Source organism: Cuculus canorus, chromosome 1, assembly GCF_017976375.1.
Source record: "Cuculus canorus isolate bCucCan1 chromosome 1, bCucCan1.pri, whole genome shotgun sequence".
Taxonomy (NCBI): domain Eukaryota; kingdom Metazoa; phylum Chordata; class Aves; order Cuculiformes; family Cuculidae; genus Cuculus; species Cuculus canorus.
In genome coordinates, this window is record NC_071401.1 from 124,857,906 (window position 1) to 124,877,470 (window position 19,565).

The 19,565-nt window shown below is 38.3% G+C and overlaps 1 protein-coding gene across 1 annotated transcript in view; it reads right to left on the reverse strand.

The window, feature by feature from the left end:
• MAN1A2 (mannosidase alpha class 1A member 2) overlaps window positions 1-19,565 on the reverse strand; it is a 127,693-nt gene that overhangs the window by 79,124 nt on the left and 29,004 nt on the right. The window contains exon 3 of the mRNA XM_009556830.2: window positions 8,303-8,399. Within this exon, the coding sequence (XP_009555125.2) occupies window positions 8,303-8,399 (97 nt within the window). The remainder of the gene's footprint in view (window positions 1-8,302; window positions 8,400-19,565) is intronic.

Sequence of the window (19,565 nt, forward strand, 5' to 3'; positions counted from 1 at the left end):
ACAGAAAATATAAACATAAGGTATGTGAGAACATCCCTTAACAAAGGCTCTTAAGAAAACTAACCTGCTACAAGATAAGTGAAAGTTGTTCTCATGCAGATGAGCAATTGTTTAAAAAATTGGAAACTGGATAGATGTAAACAACCAATTATCATTGTTGAGAGGAAATCACTGAGACATGAATGCTTGGGCACATGCTTATATATGGTATCATTTGGAAACATTTCTAAATCATATTTATAAATAATTCAGAAATAGTGTACACAGTGGATATGCTACTGCAGAAAAGCCACTCTATAGTGAGTTTCTATACTGCATAAGGAGCCTAAAAGATGCAAAATATAATTACTAAGGAAGGAAGAGAGAACAAAACAAAAAACAGAACAGTTTTACTCTTCTCTAAGAAAAAACAAAAGATACAAAGATACAAAGAAAGGAGACAAGGCTAAGAGTACAAAAAGTATGTATAAGAAATTACTTCATAGACTAAGATTCTTCATGCATGATGGGCACAAAACTGAGGGCATATGCAGTTCTACAAACTCATGAATGGCCAAGGAAGATATGAATAATGGGTTGGTTTTTTTCCAATACCAAGACTAGTCACCCCGGACAGTGAGCAGACTTCAAAACTGAAACGTTCTCAAGCCATACGGAATCAAACTATGGAGCTACTCATTAGAGCACTCACTATATCCCATTAAGCTTGCAGATTCAAAAGCAGACCGGACAAACTCACAGAAAAATAAACTAAGAGTGAATAAATAGAACTTGCTGTCTCTGACGACAGAATTACTCACACTGCACAAACCTTTCTACTTTGAGAAATGCTGACTTATTACAGGCTTTTCCTGCTCTTATATTTCTTCCATAGATACCTGCTGTGAGGAATTTTTGGAGAAAGAGTAATGATCAAGTTTGATCTTTCATCCAATCCAAAGGAATGTTTCTTATTTTACCAGAACACTGTTCTAATTCCAAATTCAGCCAGCAACACCCAAGAGTTATGTTCTTTCTAAAATATTATCTTCCCAAAATTTTTGTTACTGGCCAAAAATATACATTCAATGTACATATAATAGTCAACATTGTCTCAGTGTAGTCACTCATTACTGACACTACAGAGGTCACAGCTGCAAAGGCCTGTCCTGAGACCACTTTAACTTACTTCAAAACTGAACAGAACTGGGCAAAACTGAACAAAAACTGATACAGAGACTGGGCAGGAATTTACACCATGAATGGATTTTATTTCCTCTTTCATTTGCCACAGAAAAAGGCAATGATGGGTAGATAACTTGTGAGCATACAGTTAAGATAAAAATCACTGCTCACTCAATAGCTTTTCATCAAAACAACAAGAAGTCAAGAACATATTTTACGTATATACTTCATATTCATTTTTTGTTTTCCTTTATCCTCCACACAGATTCAGAGGCTGAAAACATGCACAGAAAAAGAATGTTAAGCACAAGTTGTTTCTTCTGCCTCTTTATTAGGATTTTATAGTGAGAAGACATCAGAAATTTTCAGCCACATTTTCAAAAGGTCACCCCCCTCAGTCTTTACTTCAAGATATATAATTAGGTTCTTCCCAGTAAAATTGTTTGTCTCCATGTTTATAAATTTGCAGGTTATTTGGCAGCTAAAAAACCCCAGAAGAACAGAAGACCCAGGAAACTTGACACCCTTGACACTCAATTATATGAACTTCAGAAGTAAATGACAACTCATCAGATGACAGCAGATGACAGTGTCAGAGCAGCTCAGGCAGATCAGTAACTGTTAAGATGACAGATGACAAAAACGTCTAATAAAATAATGAATATTTCCCAGGGTGATTGGAAAAAGGCAGCTGTTAAAATATTTTCTTGTAGCGCTTGCAAGAAACATTCCACCTCTTGTTTTCTAGACCACAAACTGGACAAAGAAATCACATTACTCTCCCAAGCTATACTGCACTTGCCAGAAGTATTGGAAAAACAGCCTCCTTTCCCTGACTCAGCTCCTCCTTGCAACAGCCTCACGCCCTTGCAGCCTGACAAATGCATTTTCTCTGCACAGCAAGGGAGCATCGCTGCTCCTGCTCTCTGCACGACAGAGAAATGCCCTCTCAGGTCTCTATTGCTTAGCAACACAAAATCTGCAGCAGGAGCTTCCCACACTGCAGCATTGGGCAGTTAACTCAGTAACCTTCCCCCAGATCATGGGGATTTATCAGTGGCACTGGTAGCAAAAGGCTGAGATGGGCTGTACAGCAAGGCAACAGGACACATTCAGCAATGTTGTAAAAACCAAGCAAGCCACTGGCAAGTTTAAAAAAAACCCACAGCTCACTAGCTGCCCTAACTGTATCCTGGAATTGGGTACATCTTGCTGGTTATCCAATGTACACTTCAAAATTTCCTTTTTCCATACGTACAAAGCAAGAACACATTATGTTGATGACACTGAACATGCCAAAGACAAGTCCCTCATAAAAGAGAGAACAGCCTTACTTGTCATATGCTAGGGAAGAGATATGGCACTGCACACATCTCTTGAGGCTATGCTAGGTGGTATCAGGTACATCAGGTACAATCGGGCTTTATGATATAAAAAGTCTTTTCCAACCTAGTGATTCTATGATATAAATACAACCACAATGTGACTTCATTGACAATTTTCTCTTCCTCCCAAAAGACATCTCAAGACAGAGATGGTAGACATCTCTGAATAGACTGACCATTTGCATGACACACGAGATAAGAAAAGGATGAAAGCACTATAGATGGGTGAGACAGCTCTAGTGTCACAAAATGCAAAGTAGTAATAAAGTGCATGAGAATGGGCACGTCTATATGCATGCATCTACAACTTAAGACCTCCACAGCTTTATTACTTAGGAAGGACCTTTTCACACCCTTCAAAACATATCTAGACATTTATCTGTTTATATATATATACATTCTCAGATCATCTTCACATTAATGCAGCTCATCTCTAGACAGAATACATCTAAAAGCAAAGTTTAAAAATGCACTAGTAACACGGGAAGTTTACAGTTTTGCAAGAGCTCGTATCAGTACTTTGCCATGTACTTCATATCAACAAACTGCAGATCTCCACTTTATCCTTATATTGTTCACGTTACTACAACAACAAAAAAAAACTCCACAAACTTCAGAATCTCTTTTCAGAGGTAAGACGACAACCCAGAATTTTAGTTTTGCTGAGGACAATGTTCTCAGTTGCCCAAGGATTACGATTTTGTCTTCCTTGAAGTCATTCAGATGCTCAAATAAAGAAAAAAAAAAAGATCGAAGACTGATACAAACCCACTAGTACAAACTGCTCAATTTAGCTCACAATAAAGCATCCTCAAAGCTTATGTGGCAGTAATTAGTTCATAAGATACTGAAGTAAAAGATGCCACAACTACATAGTTCAAAACATTGAAGGATACTTAGACTGAGTAATTTTAATAGTGTCTCCATAAGCTGTTCGTCAAGCAGTCACCGAACAGGTGCAGGAACAAAAATCATCTTTAAAAATGGTGGGTTTCAGATGGTTACTGATCTCAAAAGCAAATCCAAACAGATTTCTTTACAGCATGAGAATCCAATAATAGCATTGACTACTCTGATTTTCATAAAGCCCGGAAAACCTTCTGAAGTAAGCTCTCATGCTTGCTCATTATCTTACTTGCAACATTTTCCATCAGCCTTTTCTCTTCACTTTTCGTGTTCTAATGAGAACTTGACCCAGATCCCATACAACCCCACCTCTGCAATAATTATACCAGCAATTTAAGCAGCCTAACAAAAAAGTTAACATTTTTTTGTTTAGCTTAGCTGCTACAACCACCAGCAGAGATGCAAATAAGATTTTAAAGTGGAAAAAGAAATTGCACCTCTTTGCTATATTTTCTCCTTGCCTTTTCCTTTGTCTTATAAAACAGGAATAAATAACAAATCCTGGGATTACCTGTCCTTTCAAGAACAGGCAGCTTTGCCAATAACAGGGGTAAAGTTCACTGTTTCACCTACACAGAACCTATAAAGGTGTGCTTCAGATGATATCTAAATGTAAGTATCTCTAAAAGCCCACCAATTTCCATCCATACTTTCCCAAAGAAGCATCATGCTCTTAGTGTTGCACCCCAGCTGCTGAAGAGGTACTACTGATTTTTAACTACTGCCTGACTATAGTTTGACCGACAACATTTTTAGCAGGCTCTCCTTTACACTTCACAATCGTCAGGTCAGACTGCTCAAAAAGACTGCCAAGAGTTTCTAGTTGCAGGTCAACTAACTAAAGCAACCCTAGTTTGACCGACAACATTTTTAGCAGGCTCTCCTTTACACTTCACAATCGTCAGGTCAGACTGCTCAAAAAGACTGGCAAGAGTTTCTAGTTGCAGGTCAACTAACTAAAGCAACCCCAGCAGGTTTTGTTATAAAAGTCAAACCAATAATTTGGGGCAGCCCACAAGCAATCTTGCTGGCATGCCTTAGTAAGGCACAGAACATCTTGCTTTAAAGCTTATCACTTTCCCTTATTTTTTTAATGACTTAAAACTAAGATTTGAGAGCAGAGCAGGCCACTGCCTCTCCTCTTCTCTGATCCTGCTAGATCTTGCAACATCAGGAACACTGATGTACCTCTTAGTACATAGATACGCTACTTCAGAGGGGAAGGGGAGTCCAATAGGTAAGATTAATGGCTTACCTGCCTTCTAAATAGAATCATCTTTACCTCACTTGAGAGTTATCAGTAAACCTGATTTCCCAAAGATTCATGTAAAGGATCGCAGTGTCAACCAGCGATACCATCTCCTTGCTGAGTCTCAGATGTACTGTGAATTGAAATGGAATTACAACAGACTACAGTAATGGCAGAAGATAGTTTGGGTCAAATCATCTTTGAAATACGTAATAGAAACAGCTTTTGCTGAGCAGCTTTTTATTAAAAATAGCATCACATTTCAAAAATAATCATGCAATGCTTCTATAAAGGCAAATACCGCTGGGAATGGTGTCATTGTGGGTAAAAGAGGTTGGTAGGGTACTGACAGTAACAATACAGTCTAGACAGTCCTTGGTACAAGGACCAATCTTCCCACCCTCACCTCCCCATCAACTACCCAGCAAATTAACAACAGCAGATTCTATTTTAAACTTGCAGTATACACTGAAGACAATACGTTCCAGAGAGGTTTTTCACATGAAATAGCCTTCAACAGGGCAATCATAACATGATTTGGCTAAAAATTAAGTGACACAAAGCATCCGGATTTTAACAGGACAAATATTTAGGGGATCAGTTCCTAGAGTTAGCTGGAATAACAGAATCAGAAACCTGAACACGGAGGAAGCCTGCTACTTCTTTCAGACAGCAATGCCAAAGCTCCAAAGAACAAGCATTCCAGCGAGAAAAAAAAAGTAGAAGTCCTCCAGACTCACTAGTAGACATGTTATTATAGACGTTAGCAGAGGAGGAAAGGAAAGAAAATAAAAGACTAAATTATAACCGCAAACTGCTTCAAAATATTGTCAGTCATATTAAAAACAAATATTAGGAAAATGTTTGGAGGTGTTTAAAGGACAGGTAGATGAGGTGCTGAGGGGCATGGTTTAGGGATTGTTAGGAATGGTTGGACTCGATGATCCAGTAGGTCCTTTCCAACCTAGTGATTCTATGTTTTCCTGCCATATAAAGGAAAAATCTCACTTCACAGAGAGTCTAGGTTACAAAACCAAGGCTACTCTCAAATTATACTTGGCAAATTAAACAACAGAATTGTATGCAAATTCAACAGTAAAGACTACATAGTCATACAGGTGAACATTAAAGATTTTCACTGTCAGACCCAATTTTATCAGCTGGTAAAAGTATAAAACAAAGCCATGAATTAGAGATAACAGAACTGTATCAGAGGAAGAGATTTTTTTCCCATAGAAATTAATGCAGTGCCAGCATACAAGGTAGCAAAGAGAAGTTAGCTAAGAATGCTGCAAAGTACTCTCCGGGAATCTAATAAATGTCCTCCTGTCATGGCAGAAGCCTGTTGCTCTGGTCTTCCCTTCAGCCTCAGACTTTCTCCTTACACTATGCTCAGTACTGGTTGCATCTTACCCTTTCATTTCACTTTTCAAACTCCTCATCCAGACCAGGTGCTCTTTCCTTGAGTCACCTTGCTCATCTTCCCACCCCATCAGACAACTGCACCTGACTCAATCATTTTCTTTATAAATGAATATAAAGAAGTGAAACAAGTTTCAGCCTTCACACCATACTGAAGAAATCAGATTCCAATGCAGGACCAAAAGCCATCAATGTTAGGCTCCAAGGGGTTTGCCCGCAATCAAGGTGAACAGTCCTTATTGATGACAGGGCTTGTGCACAAGCTGAAATTATTCTCATATCGATTTAACTAGGCTTCTATGCACTACAGATTTGAGTGGGAGAGGGTTTACTTCTGGGCATTTTTTTAAGTATTGCAGCAAATGTAAGTCAGAGGCTCTCCTTCCATTGCTGGGAGCAGGGGAAAGGAGCAGCGTGGAGTTCTCCTCCCCTTCCCTGTGTCCAGCATTTATCTAAGGCTGGAGCTTATCACGTAAACAAATTAAAAAAATTGATGAAAACCTGTTTGGATATAAAGAAAATCACTTGTTTACTTTGTACAATATAAGAATAGTTTCAAGATGAAGCATGCAGAGATTGGGGGAACAGACAGAGGAAAAAAAAGAAAAATCCATTTAAGTATTACAATACTTCTGAAATAAATTCTTTGACTCCTCTTTTCGAATAAGTTTCCCCTGGGAGTTTACTTTTTCCCTACGAATGAAAACGAAAACTTACATCCAAATAATTTATTCTCGATTCAGGCAGTAAGCACAGGAACTGAGACACTTAGACAATCCTAACTTGCACTGATACCATCCACAAGAAAAATTCAAGCTTTAAAGCAAGATAAATAAAACAAATCTCAATTACAATGAGAATCAACATCAAAGTCATTAGCCAATTGTCTTACAGTAAGAGCCAATAAAATCGTAATTTCAAACAAACTATTCTAAACAACACTAACATACTTAAGCTACACACAGTACACTCGCACCCATTCCTGATGTAAAAATTGGCTATGATAAATTTGTACCAGAGAGTGGATGAACACAGCACGAAACTCTGAATGGAATTCAGAAAACCATAACCAGTCTTAGAGCACTTTTCACTTGTGTTTCTAAATAAATGCATGGACCTCATGGCTCAGTAATCTCAGGTAGCGTGCATTCCAGACCAACCCAGACTTAACCTTAATTACTAGCATCGTGGTTAACTGTTTTGCTGTACCAGAGGATGAACATAGAGAACCTCAGTACTCAACAGTTACAACCAGGTGTTTTGAACCATCAGTTCTACAGAACTGGGGATAAAAAAATGGATTCTTTCCTGATCTGAGTACCAATAAAATACTTGCCACTTTCTGATCACTGTTCTGCTTATTCTGTTCCCGTGCATTTACACCAAAAAAGTAGTACTGCTGCACATCACTGATATTTTAAGGAATAAAAGCCATCTAGTCTGATCACACATACGCAACACAAGGCTACTCGGTTTCTTGATCTTCACCTTCTTCACATTTCTTACTATTCCAAATGTCATTTAAGACTCGGATTCACACGTTCTGTTGCTCACGTTCTCATTCTATCCTTTAATTTCTTAAAAACTTGCCTCTAGCCTCAAGCTTCTGTATTTTGAATGCAGGGGCTTTTTTTCACTCATTCCAGTCAACAGGTTCAGGATTTGAAAGTCATACATCAAGTAACAATTATCACTTTCACATCACCTGGAACCGTTTTTAAAAGCTACTTTAAATTTCACCTTGATACTAGCAGGTTTTTGGCATCCTGCAAGTGCATTTTTTCTTGTACCACAATCTCATGGAATGAAACACAAAGATGTAGATAAGACGTTGCCATTTCTAAAAAAACAAGTTTACATCAATTGCATCCCAAAATGTCATCATTGCATTATAACTTTGAGTTTTATATCTATGTGTATACACAATTTCACAGTGCCTATAGACACAATTTAGCTTTTGCAACAATAAGAACATAATACTCCCAAAATGATAGTAAAATAATTCATCGAAGTATCATTGAAACAATAAACATGCTTTTGCCATCCAAACTTCAAAATACTTATATTAAAACAAAATTTGCTGGAAAGTTTGGGTAGACTTTTAAAGATGACAGCACTGATAAAAATATTTACACAAACAAACAAAAAGCAAAATAAACCAGAAAATATAGCCTACCAAATATGTTGGTGGAATGTCCTTTCCGGGCAATTGGTTTGAGCTCATTATGTCCCCATCCATATTGTCTATAATTGTCCCAGGCATGCTTCATCATCTAAGAGATGGGAAAAAAAGGATTCTATTACATTATAAAACTACTGTGTATGAAAACAATATTTTACCCCTTATTTGAGACTTCATCTTTCACAGTCATCCCACATACTGATAATTACTTTGCCACCATTTCTGCCTATTACAGAAATCAGATTAGACAGCATGAATAAATTTGGAAACAACTTCAAGTCTATTTGATTTGAGCAACAGAGTCTAATGCTCTGATTAGGTCATTTTTGTATTCATTCGTTCTTTCTTTTCCTTAAGTATACGCAACAGACACTTAAGAATTTAAGCATAAGGAATTGGTGAAAAATACTGACTAATGTCTAAGACACTAATGAAAAGAAAAAATATCAACCAATATCTGAAGCATAAAGGCAATTAATTTACACTGGCGCATCCAAGTACGACTAAACAATTTTGCAAAAGGCATAATAAATTTTTCATTAGCAACGCCTACTTGACAAAGATATACTGTCATACAGCCTCTACCAAAAGAAATGCAGAAGCTTCATTCTTCAGAAAGCATAATGAACAAAGCAGTATAAAATTATTTGCTTCACAAAATTCTCAACTCTTTTTAACAGATGTTTCCACCACCTAGTAAGCAAACTACACCTACAAAGCAAAAGGTCTAGTTGACCCACAAGGATCTATTGCACACATCAGCCACTAAGCAATGCTTTTAATAAATTTGTTAAATGTTTTCAAATTCCTTGCTTGTTGGTATACAGAAGAAATTCAGCAGCTACCTAAATGTAAAGTGAATGCAGTTTAAAAAAATCAATTACTATTAGTTACCTAAAAAGATCAAAGCAAGTCACAGGAAGAAATCAGATTCCAAATAACACTGCTCCAGACAAAAAAAAACTCTAATGAAACTTGTTCGAAAACAGCCATGTAGCTGTATCCACATTATACATATTTTGCTTTTCTAATGCATCTTAAAAATGGTATTAAAGTAAAAACAACCCCCTGAAGAAAACGCATATGACTTCAGCCGTGTTCTCCACAAGTTTGAAAAACGCTAAGAGCACAAACTACACTAATGCAATTAACAGACCTGTACTAACCCTTTTAGAAACTGATTATATCAAGGCAAGTAAAGTTTTCACTACTATTTACAAGACTGTAGTTCTGTTATTTTAATCAGCCTCGCCATACTCAGAAAATGTGAGAGAACAAGCCAGTGCTGGCTCAGCCAGATGCCTCCGCAGCACTACCTCGCATAGAAGTGGTTCTCTTCTCTTAGGGAGCTCAGGGTTTAGTGTAAATCACCATGTGGTAATCCCAAATCTTTTAACCTGCACCTAAACTGCCTGCTGAGACCTGCAAAACAAAGTCCCTGTCTCCCCACAACCATCAACAGATCCCTGTCCAATCTAAGCAGTTGTAATTCCTTTGAACATAAACTCCCTCCAGATTTCCCACGGCTCGGCTAACACGCACGCAGACAATAAGTCTGAACCACAGTAAAAGTATACACACAGGCCCAGAAACTGGGAAGCACTCACGTCAAACTGACATCAACCTAGGCAGATGTCCCTCTCAAGATGCTAGAGGTCCCACTCCTACTGCCTGTCATTCAAAGTCAGCTCACACATTGCTTTTGCTATCTGCACTAAAATATTCTGACACCTGGTTAGGCAATAACACTGCATTGTTTCTTTTAGTGTCATCAATCTGTAAGGTAAGAAAACAAGAATGCAGATATAATACTAGAAGGGGAGAGAAAAGCCATGTCATTAGCATTCACAAATTCCTTTGTGTTTACAAAGCACTTATCAAATTGACCAATTAATAGCTATTAGATCTTCAAGATCACTTAAGTGATCCTCTTTTGACAGGCAAAACCACAGCATGACAAATGCAATAAAAGCTTGATTACAGGCAGTATAGAAGTTCTTCTGAGATTATCCATTATCCAGAAATCAGCCTACAAATTTTTATATAAAACTGTTCATTAACTGAAGATCATAGAACTGAGAACCACAGCATCATTCAGATCACTCAAATTTGCACACGACAAACACTTTTTTTTCTAAGTTGATGAATCAGTATTTTTGACTTTGAGTGTCACGGTTTCAAATGAAAACCGGTTTGACTGGTCCAGTGGTGTTTAGAAAACTAGAACCTCCCAAATCATCTCTGTAAACAACCTTTTCAGGAATCAAGCTAATCATCATCTTAAGCTTCTCCCTGCACCTCTGGCAGTTTTACTGTATCCATTTTGAAGCTGAGCGACCAGAACCACACTAAGTGTGCAAGATGCAGAGGCACCTTAACTCCACATGCTACCATAAGAACCTGGCCTGTTTTGTTTTCCTTTCCTAAAATAATATTTGCTTTTTGTCTGCTACTGAGCAGTATAGCAACATTTCCAAGGAACTGTTATAAACACGGGAACTCATTCCCAAGTGGCATTAAGTCACCTTTTCATAGTAAGTGTGAAGTTTGAATTTCTTCCCCTCCAGCCCCTATATGCATCGTTTTACATTTAGCCCAGAAATAAATGCGAGATAATCACTCAGTCCCATAAGCTTTTTCAGTCTGGCCTCAGTTCCCTACACCAAACCTTCCTGCTGGCGTTGAAGTTGATCATATCACTATTCAAATTTTAAATGATTTATTTGCATCATTTAGAGAGTGAATCTCCATGCATGGAGCCTCTACGGCCTCCAGCATTTATTTATACTTTCCATTTCCTGCCTTCTAGCCAGTTTCTCCAGACAAACACAGCAGACAGAATCCTCTATCCCGTGCTTAGTTCCACAGCTGTTAGTGATGAACTCTACCAAACCATTTCCAAAAAATTATGTATACAACCATATCTCCCCCTTGTTCACATGCTTGTTGACACTTTCAGGGATCTTCTATAGCATTGTGCATCACGACATCATTAAAAATACACTGGGGAATCTTACATGTCTGTGTGCTCAACAATTCTATTCCTTGTTCTAGTTTCTGTTAATCTGCAGTTCATCCATCAGACCCAGGGATCTGCAGTTCTTTGATGTTCCCTTGAATCCCTTTCAAAAACTGACGTCACTAGTCACCATTTAGTCTTCTGGTAACAAAGCAGAAAACAAGAACAGATGCCAGCAATGCAAATCAAGAATCCAAACCTTGGAACAAACTAAGTCAGAGCAAACTGTTGCAAGTTTCATACAGTACTGTATACAGGCAGTCTATAGAATCACAGAATTGTAGAATGGTTTGGGTTGGAAGGGACCTTAAAGATCATCCAGTTCCAACCCCCCTGCCATGGGCAGGGACACCTCCCACTGGATCAGGCTGCCCAAGGCCCCATCCAACCTGGCCTTGAACACCTCCAGGGATGTGGAAGCCACAACTTCCCTGGGCAACCTGTGCCAGTGCCTCACCACTTTATGTCTTGATGGAGCACAACGTAAGAGGTTATTCATCAACTACAAGCAGCTCAACACTGAGTATCAATGACATCAGTAATACCAGTAATTATGACATGTAACATCACCAAGAAAACTCTGTTAAAGAGCACTCTGTGGGGTTGCTCTGGGAAATATAGAGGGGACTACAGCAGAAATTATACAAATATGACTACCAAGAACAGGTTTTACTCTTGATGGATTCTCTTGCTTTCCATTCAAAGTCTCCACAGCTGCAAAAACACGCTGTCACCTGTATAATAGATCTTGTATAATTTCATATAAAGTTCTCTTCCGTCTATCTGTAATTCATGATTTTTGCTACCAACATGTCCATAGCATGGGAATAAACGGCACATAAACCATTTATTTTTTAAACAGCAGCAAGGTCAATCGGCTATCATGGAGCCTTTTGATTTACCCAATTCTGAAGATAAGCAATTTACCTGGGGTTTTGCTTATATTTGATTGGCTTATTAAATCAGACAAGTGAAATAGTTCCTTGTTTTCTTTATTTTATTTTGTATTTCTGCATTTTAAATACTGCAAATGTGGTAGTTCATTGTTGAAAGACAGATGCTTTTCACAATGGTCTGGAAAAAAAAGATTTCTTTAAGGAAGACCTTGAATTTTTAATGTGCTTCCAATAATGCACCAGCATTAAAGGATTCTGTAATTGCTACAGCTTGGATAAATGGATTCATTTTCAAAATATTCTCAACACAAACTTGCATCCCTCATTAGGAGTGTATTTTAAGTTACCAACCGAAGCAACCTGCCCAGGATGTGCAGCTGAAACACAGCACCATCACACTAGGAGCCTTATTTCATCCTTCTGTTTGAGCAAAATAAATAAACCAAGCTACAAAGCTTCCCATGAGCATAAATTAAAGATGTACAAACGTAAAACGATGTGTTTATACCACCCAAACATGCTGGGACATAATTTTGTGCAGGGCCATCCCTAACTTGCCTGCACTAACCCGAAATCCTAACTGCACAATTTTCATTCTAACATATCCATTGAAAATTAATTTACCAACAGGCTTGATCAAGAAGAGTCCATCCTGACTTTACACAGATTTTACTCATTCAGTAAAACTAAGATAAGTATTTAAAATGGGCAGTTAAACTAATTTAAAGCCAACTCAGCTGTTCTCAACATGATGAATTACAGTTGAGAATCCAGAACAGAGAGAATCCAAACAGTGTGCAAACAAAACCACTTAGTGAGGTGTGCGTATACATATGTATAGACAAACACTACTTTTTTATAAAATGCGTGTGTGTGTATATTATACAAATACATACTGCAGGAAGTATTATCTTAAATACTGAAAAAGACAGTTCATAATACTTTCTGTGCTTCATTTTTATGGCATCAAAATCAGGAACAGTGAGCTACAAGATACAATGCAAAGCTTTTAACAGAATAGACATGTATTACTAAAAACCAATGTCCCAATCAACTAGAAGTCCAAATAAGTTTGATCAAGAAAACAAAGTGTGTAAAGTGCTAGCAATAATGGAGTCATTCTAAACTGGTTTTAGATGCTGAAATAAGTCCCTCAGTCACAGAAGACAGACTATTTGGTCAGATCAGAAACACTGCAGCTACAAAAAATAAATTAGATTAGCAGTGGAAGTTGTATGAATAGTAACTGTGAAGAGTTATACAGCATGAAATGACCTCTACATGATTAAGTATTTTTTTTAATTCTGCACAGCTCTTTTCTCAGTAAGCACACAAAATAGAACTCAGGTAGAAGGACATTTACTTCCTATTTTTAACCTGATTTCTTAAGAGAATAAGGCTTACGCACTCTTGCTGTCTGTACATCTGTCATTTGCCACATACATTCGTAGCAGCCTTTGAATCCAATTCTCTCATTTAAAACCTGACTGTTTAGAGAGTTAGAGGAACCAGTAGTTGAGACCCCTACCCTTATTTTTAGGGCGGGGAGGGTAAGAATAATATCTGTGGCCAGGTAAGTTAGACAGACACAAATTAGTACCCTAGCTGAGAGGAAAGTAGTTATAATCCAACCCTTCATTCATTCAGAGGGGCAGCATTTAGCATGCAGGTAGCTCTAAACCAGGCACAGAACACACTGCAAGCCATGCAGTCAAACAGGAAGATAAGAGGGCATTCACAGAAAAGTATGCCTGAGGAGCAGAGGGTGGTATAAGGGGATGTAGGACAAAAATCCATAGGAAACCATTAATTTTGCTGCTTATAAAACAGCCGTTAACTTCTCAACATTATTAGCAGCCTCTCGAGCATTACCCAGAGACCATACATTTTAATAACTTCTCTTCTTAGTACGTTTCTAAAAGTATTTCCAAAATTGCCTCTGTTAATATTAAATACATTATCTTCCTACCTCTCCTCCTAAGAGGCAACTTCTTACAAGTCACATTTTAAAAGTGGGTACACTGAAAATTTTGCTGAAAGCCAAAATAAGTTCACTGGCGAAAGAACTCAAGTCAGAATGTCTCCAGCTTCCCAGACAAGACCTTGTTCCTCACATATACAAGGCATCCAAACTTAAGGGCAACTCTTTTTGCATATGTCAGATGTAGCAAGCCATCTTTGAACTGTGGCCCTTATGTTCCCTGGATGCCTATTTCACAACAACTTCCGCTTACATGTCTTTCTCCCTTCTTCATTTTACCAGAGAGCCATAACAAGCAGGAAGAGAACCAAAATTCTGCTGTGCCAAATACAGCATATCAGAAAGTAATAAGACACCTCCTTACTATTCTATCTCATTAAACATAAGAGCTTTCAAACGGTACAAGTAGCAAACGTGCTAGAGCCAGCGGCTTCAGCCAATTCAAAAGCTCACTTGTGAGGACACCACACCTCCTTTGAGCTGAATAAAAAAGAAGTCTGTCTACAATTAGCACTGCCTAATTACATGACTGCATGTCACAACAAACACAGAACAAGTAATACAACAAAAGCTAGAGAACTCCAGATTTTCTGGTCTATATATGAAACCTAGATCATAGACTTACATACGTACAGTTTGCTTGATTATTCTTTCACTTGATCATCATCTACTGACAGTACATCTTTCTTGCTCCAGACTTTCTCAGTGGATACCAGGGCCTGAGACTTCTAAAGGTCAGTCTTAGAAGTCCAGACTGAGGCAAATAAGAACCTGTTTCTTCCATGTCCTCTGTCACCAGGTCCCTTGTCTCATTCAGCAGCAGGCCCACATCACTTTAATCCTCTTTTTGTCACCTGTGTACTTACAGAAGCCCTTCATGTTGTCTTTGACATCCCTTGCCGTCACTTGCAGTCAGGCTTTGGCTTCCCTAACACCACCTCTGCAAACTCAGACAGTATCTCTGTAACCCTCCCAGGTTAACTGTCCCTGCTGCCATGTTCTTTATGCTCCTTTTCAATGTTTGTCTTACAAAAGAGCTCTCAGCACTTTTACCTGACTTCCTGCTCATTGGGATGGATTGTTCTTGAGCTTAATGGAAGTGATCCTTCAATACCAACCAGCTTTCTTGAGTCCCTCTTCCCTCCAGGGCCTTATCCCAATGGACTCTACCAAGCAGATCTTTGAAGAGGCCAAAGTCTACTCTCTTGAAGTTCAGGGTTGTGAGCTTGCTTTTTGTCCTTCTCCCTCCTTTCAGGATCCTCAACTCCATTATCTCACAGTCCCTACAGCCAAGGCTGCTTTAAACTTCTTATCTGCAACAAACCGCTTGTCCTTTTTGAGTATGAGGTTTAGCAGATCACCTCTTCTTGTTGCCTGCACTGTCATTTGTAATAGTAAATAGTCACCAGTGCAGGCTAGAAAACTCTTGAATTGCTTATGCCCTGCTGTGTTGTGCCTCCAGCAGATCTTGAGTTGGATGAAGTCCCCCCTGAAGACCAGGGCCTGAAAACATGATGTTGCTCCAATCTGTCTATGGAATGCTTAATCCACTTGTTATTCTTTGTCAGGCAGCATATAGCAGACACACAGAGTGTCACATGTGTAAGTGTGCTCTTTAATCCTTACCCATAAGCTCTCAGTTGGTTCATCATCCACCTCCAGACAGAGCCACAGGCACTCCAGCTGCTCTTTCACATAAAAAGCTACTCCACTCTGTCAGCCTCCTAGTTCGTTCTTCTTAAAGACTCTCTATCCCTCCACTGCAACACTCCAGTCATGAAAGTCATCCCACCACATCTCTATCCATCTGCACATCTTCCAAAACAAATCTATGGACAATTAAGACGGCCTACAACTGCACACTGTGGATCTCTAACTCATCATGTTTGTTCCCCATACTGCATGCAGTATTGTACACACACTCCAGAGATATACCCTGGCATGCCGATTCACCAAAAATGCTTTTGGAGACTTCTCCGCAATGGTGCCTTGTAGGCATTTCCGTGCTTATATTTAAACGTCAGAGAGGAACCTGCTTAAACCCCAGTTTGTTGATTTAGTGATCCCTTTCCGCCACATCACTGCAGGCCCTTTACTTATTCACCCTCTCAGTCACTCTCTTGACAGGGCTGCTAGTTATTCTTTCCCTCCTCAATCATTCCTAGCTCAGAGGCCTCCTTACAAGGTCAGCCATCCTGCTGGCAAAGATACCTTTATCCTCCCTTTGTGAGGTGGAGCCCATCTCTTCCTGGCAGAGCCCGCAAACAGGGTCTCTCGTAGTTGAGGAACCCAAAGTCCTGCTGTAAGACCCAGCTCCACCACTAACTGCTGGTGTGCATTGCCAGTGTCTTCCTCCTCACACCCTGTCCCCCTAGGGATTGATCCTGGTAGGGTCAATGGGACAACCATCCAGGTCCCTGACTATGACCCCAGAGCTCAGTACACATATGTAGTTCCTACACATATGTAAAATGGATACTGTGTGTAACAATACATACTGCCTTATATGTAAAACTCTTACATCTGTAACTTCAACGCTTACCTGAGCAAACACCTATAGACTGTAACAATCCAAGAACTTAAACATTTCAGTGCTTAGAACAAGGCATATATAGAATGACCTGCAGGGGATGAGCACTATTATTGGGTGAAATACGCTATTTTAACAAGTATCCAAAATGAATGCTCTAAGTAAGACAATACTGTGAAATTTTAGGCTGAAATAAAAGAGAAGACCTGAACCCTGAGTAGGGTGAAAAGAACTGTAAAGTTTTCCTTATTTGACTGGGTAAAATTTAACCTCTCAAGGAAACAAAAAACATTAAAAAAAGAGCACTACGTAATGATTACTCTTTAACTGAAGAAAAATACTAATATTCTGAACACCATTTAAAGGACATAAGGGAAATTAAGTCCCAAATATTCCAAAAGATTAGGTTTGTACTCAGTCTCTTCAGATACACTGTTGTTGGGAAATTTTACCGGTTATATCTACCCTTTTATAAATCCATTTTCTTATCTTTTACTTAGTACAAAAACGATCATAAAAATATTAATACAAAGCTGAAGTTTAGCAGTAAGAATAATTCTTAAAAATATCAGTTAATTAAAAAACATAGCATTTTTTTTAAAAGCCAGCACAGCAAGCCAATATACCGGGGAAGTGCTGCAAAGCATATACAATAAGCATATACAATTTACTTCTCAAAGTTGTCACTGTGCATCTAAAATAATCAGCTTATTAATGGCCCTTATTGAAATAACTGAATAGCTTGTCATAAAAATATAGACAAATTATACAACCCCGTGAATTAGTTACAACTGAGAATACACTGTAACACTAAATATAAATATCAGAACCAAAAGACACAAAACCAAAACAAAGAGATTCTGCTCCCGATTTATTCCATGATATTGAGAAGCTTCCCTCTCTGTGCTCAGCAAACATGTCTATTATGCAAACCTTTCAAATGTTTTACAAAGCTCTCAAGGGCATTACACAAATTCTTTTTTCTTTTATATGCGCTTTCTAAAAAACCAAAATATATATTTAAAATATTTAAGTACTGCAAAACCACTTTTTATACAAAACAACACTTCAAGTGTTAAAAAAACAACACTTCAAGTTCTTCTTTGGAAAGAAAAAGTAGTAATAGATTTTCTGTAAAAATTAGAAACTAGATCGCTGTTCGCAAATTTTCTAGTCCTCCTCCCAAATGTAAAGACCCATGTGTGTTCCAAACTGTCCCCAGCAGTCAGCCCAATTCTACATACTTTTTCACCATTTGATCCTACATGAAATATGCTATGTAAATTCATTCATTTTGTGAATTTAAACAGTCTAAAGCTGTTCTGTGAGAATGAACAGCTCTCCTCAAATACACATCAGGACACCTGAAAGTAAACCAAGGAATGAGCCAAATTACTTCTTACGACCACCAGGAATTCTGAAGCTAGCTGCGCAGCCTCCAAAGCGCAAGGCACTTCCTTATGCTGTTTTTTTTTTCTTAATCCAGGCACAGTCTTGCGTGTTAGAAATGCTATATATGCTAAGTATAGACTTACGTTAGAGATACTGTCTCCTGGAACTTGTTCTTTTTTGTGCTAAGTCTATCTCATCTACAAAAAACATTTGTATTAGTCTACACTGGTTACAAAAAGTAGTGAGAGATGATCACAGCATATTTTAAAATGCATTTTGCATCTCTGGAATCAATGCAGCCTTCTGTGATACATCCGATGCTGTCAAAACCAGGTTTCAGGCAAAATATTATTCACCTAACACTGTCAGTGTAAGTTTTCTCTCAGCCACGTTGTATTCATTACAACATAGCAGATGCCAAAATCCAGTAGACCCCAAGGCCAAACAAAAATGACAGCGTACCAACAATGGGTTCTTCAGCATTATTTGTCCATTCTCACTAGCAGACCTTCCACTCTTGTGTTCTACATCTTCACACATCTAGCTGTTAAAGTGATAATCTGCTGCCCTGCATCAAAGTATTTACAAAGTCTGGAGATCACAGATAGCTACAGTCCTAGCAAAATTGCCTCAATGAAGGCAATTCACTAAAAGATGAAAATTTCAGTCATGCTGATTTTTGTTTGGTTTTATGAGCTAACCAAACTCAGCTTACAATTTAAAAGATTTAGGTGTTGTGACTACTCAGTGCTGTGGTCTTGAATGTTCTTTAATTATAGAGTCTGTGCATGTCTGCCTCTGGCCTGGGCCTGCTTACTACCCCAATTTCTAGGCATAAAACTAATGAGACTGCAGGAAATAAAAAGAAGGCCGTATGATGTTTCTGCCATACTAGTTAGAAGTACAGACTCCAAAAAATACTTGGCGGTAATAACAGGAAATTGGCATTGCCAGGGCAAGAGGGCAATGAATCTCACACCCAACCAGAAGCGGAAACAATAAGATCCAAAACAACAACTCCCATAGCACAAGCTGCCATAGAAGCAAAAGCCTAAACCAACATGATAGTTTGAATGTTTTATATGTAAGTGAGGCAATCTACTTAATTTAACTTCTACATTTTTTAGATCCGTTTACAACTTATTTTGAAAGCATGTGACAATTCATTAATTTGCAATTTTTAGCAGCATGTCATATTTTTTCCCCTATCTTTTCTCCACTTCTGAAACATTTAAAAATACCTTGTGACACAGTAACATATCCTACCCTGACAGTAACATAACCTGACAAAGTCAGGCTCCGCCTTAAAGATGCACTTTTTGTTGTTGCATGTGTTAAATAACAAACTCACTTTGAACCCACACCACTAAGCTGAAGAAAACCTTAAAATAATTTTTAAGTTGTTAACCAGTAACATATTAAACATGCCGACACCAGGA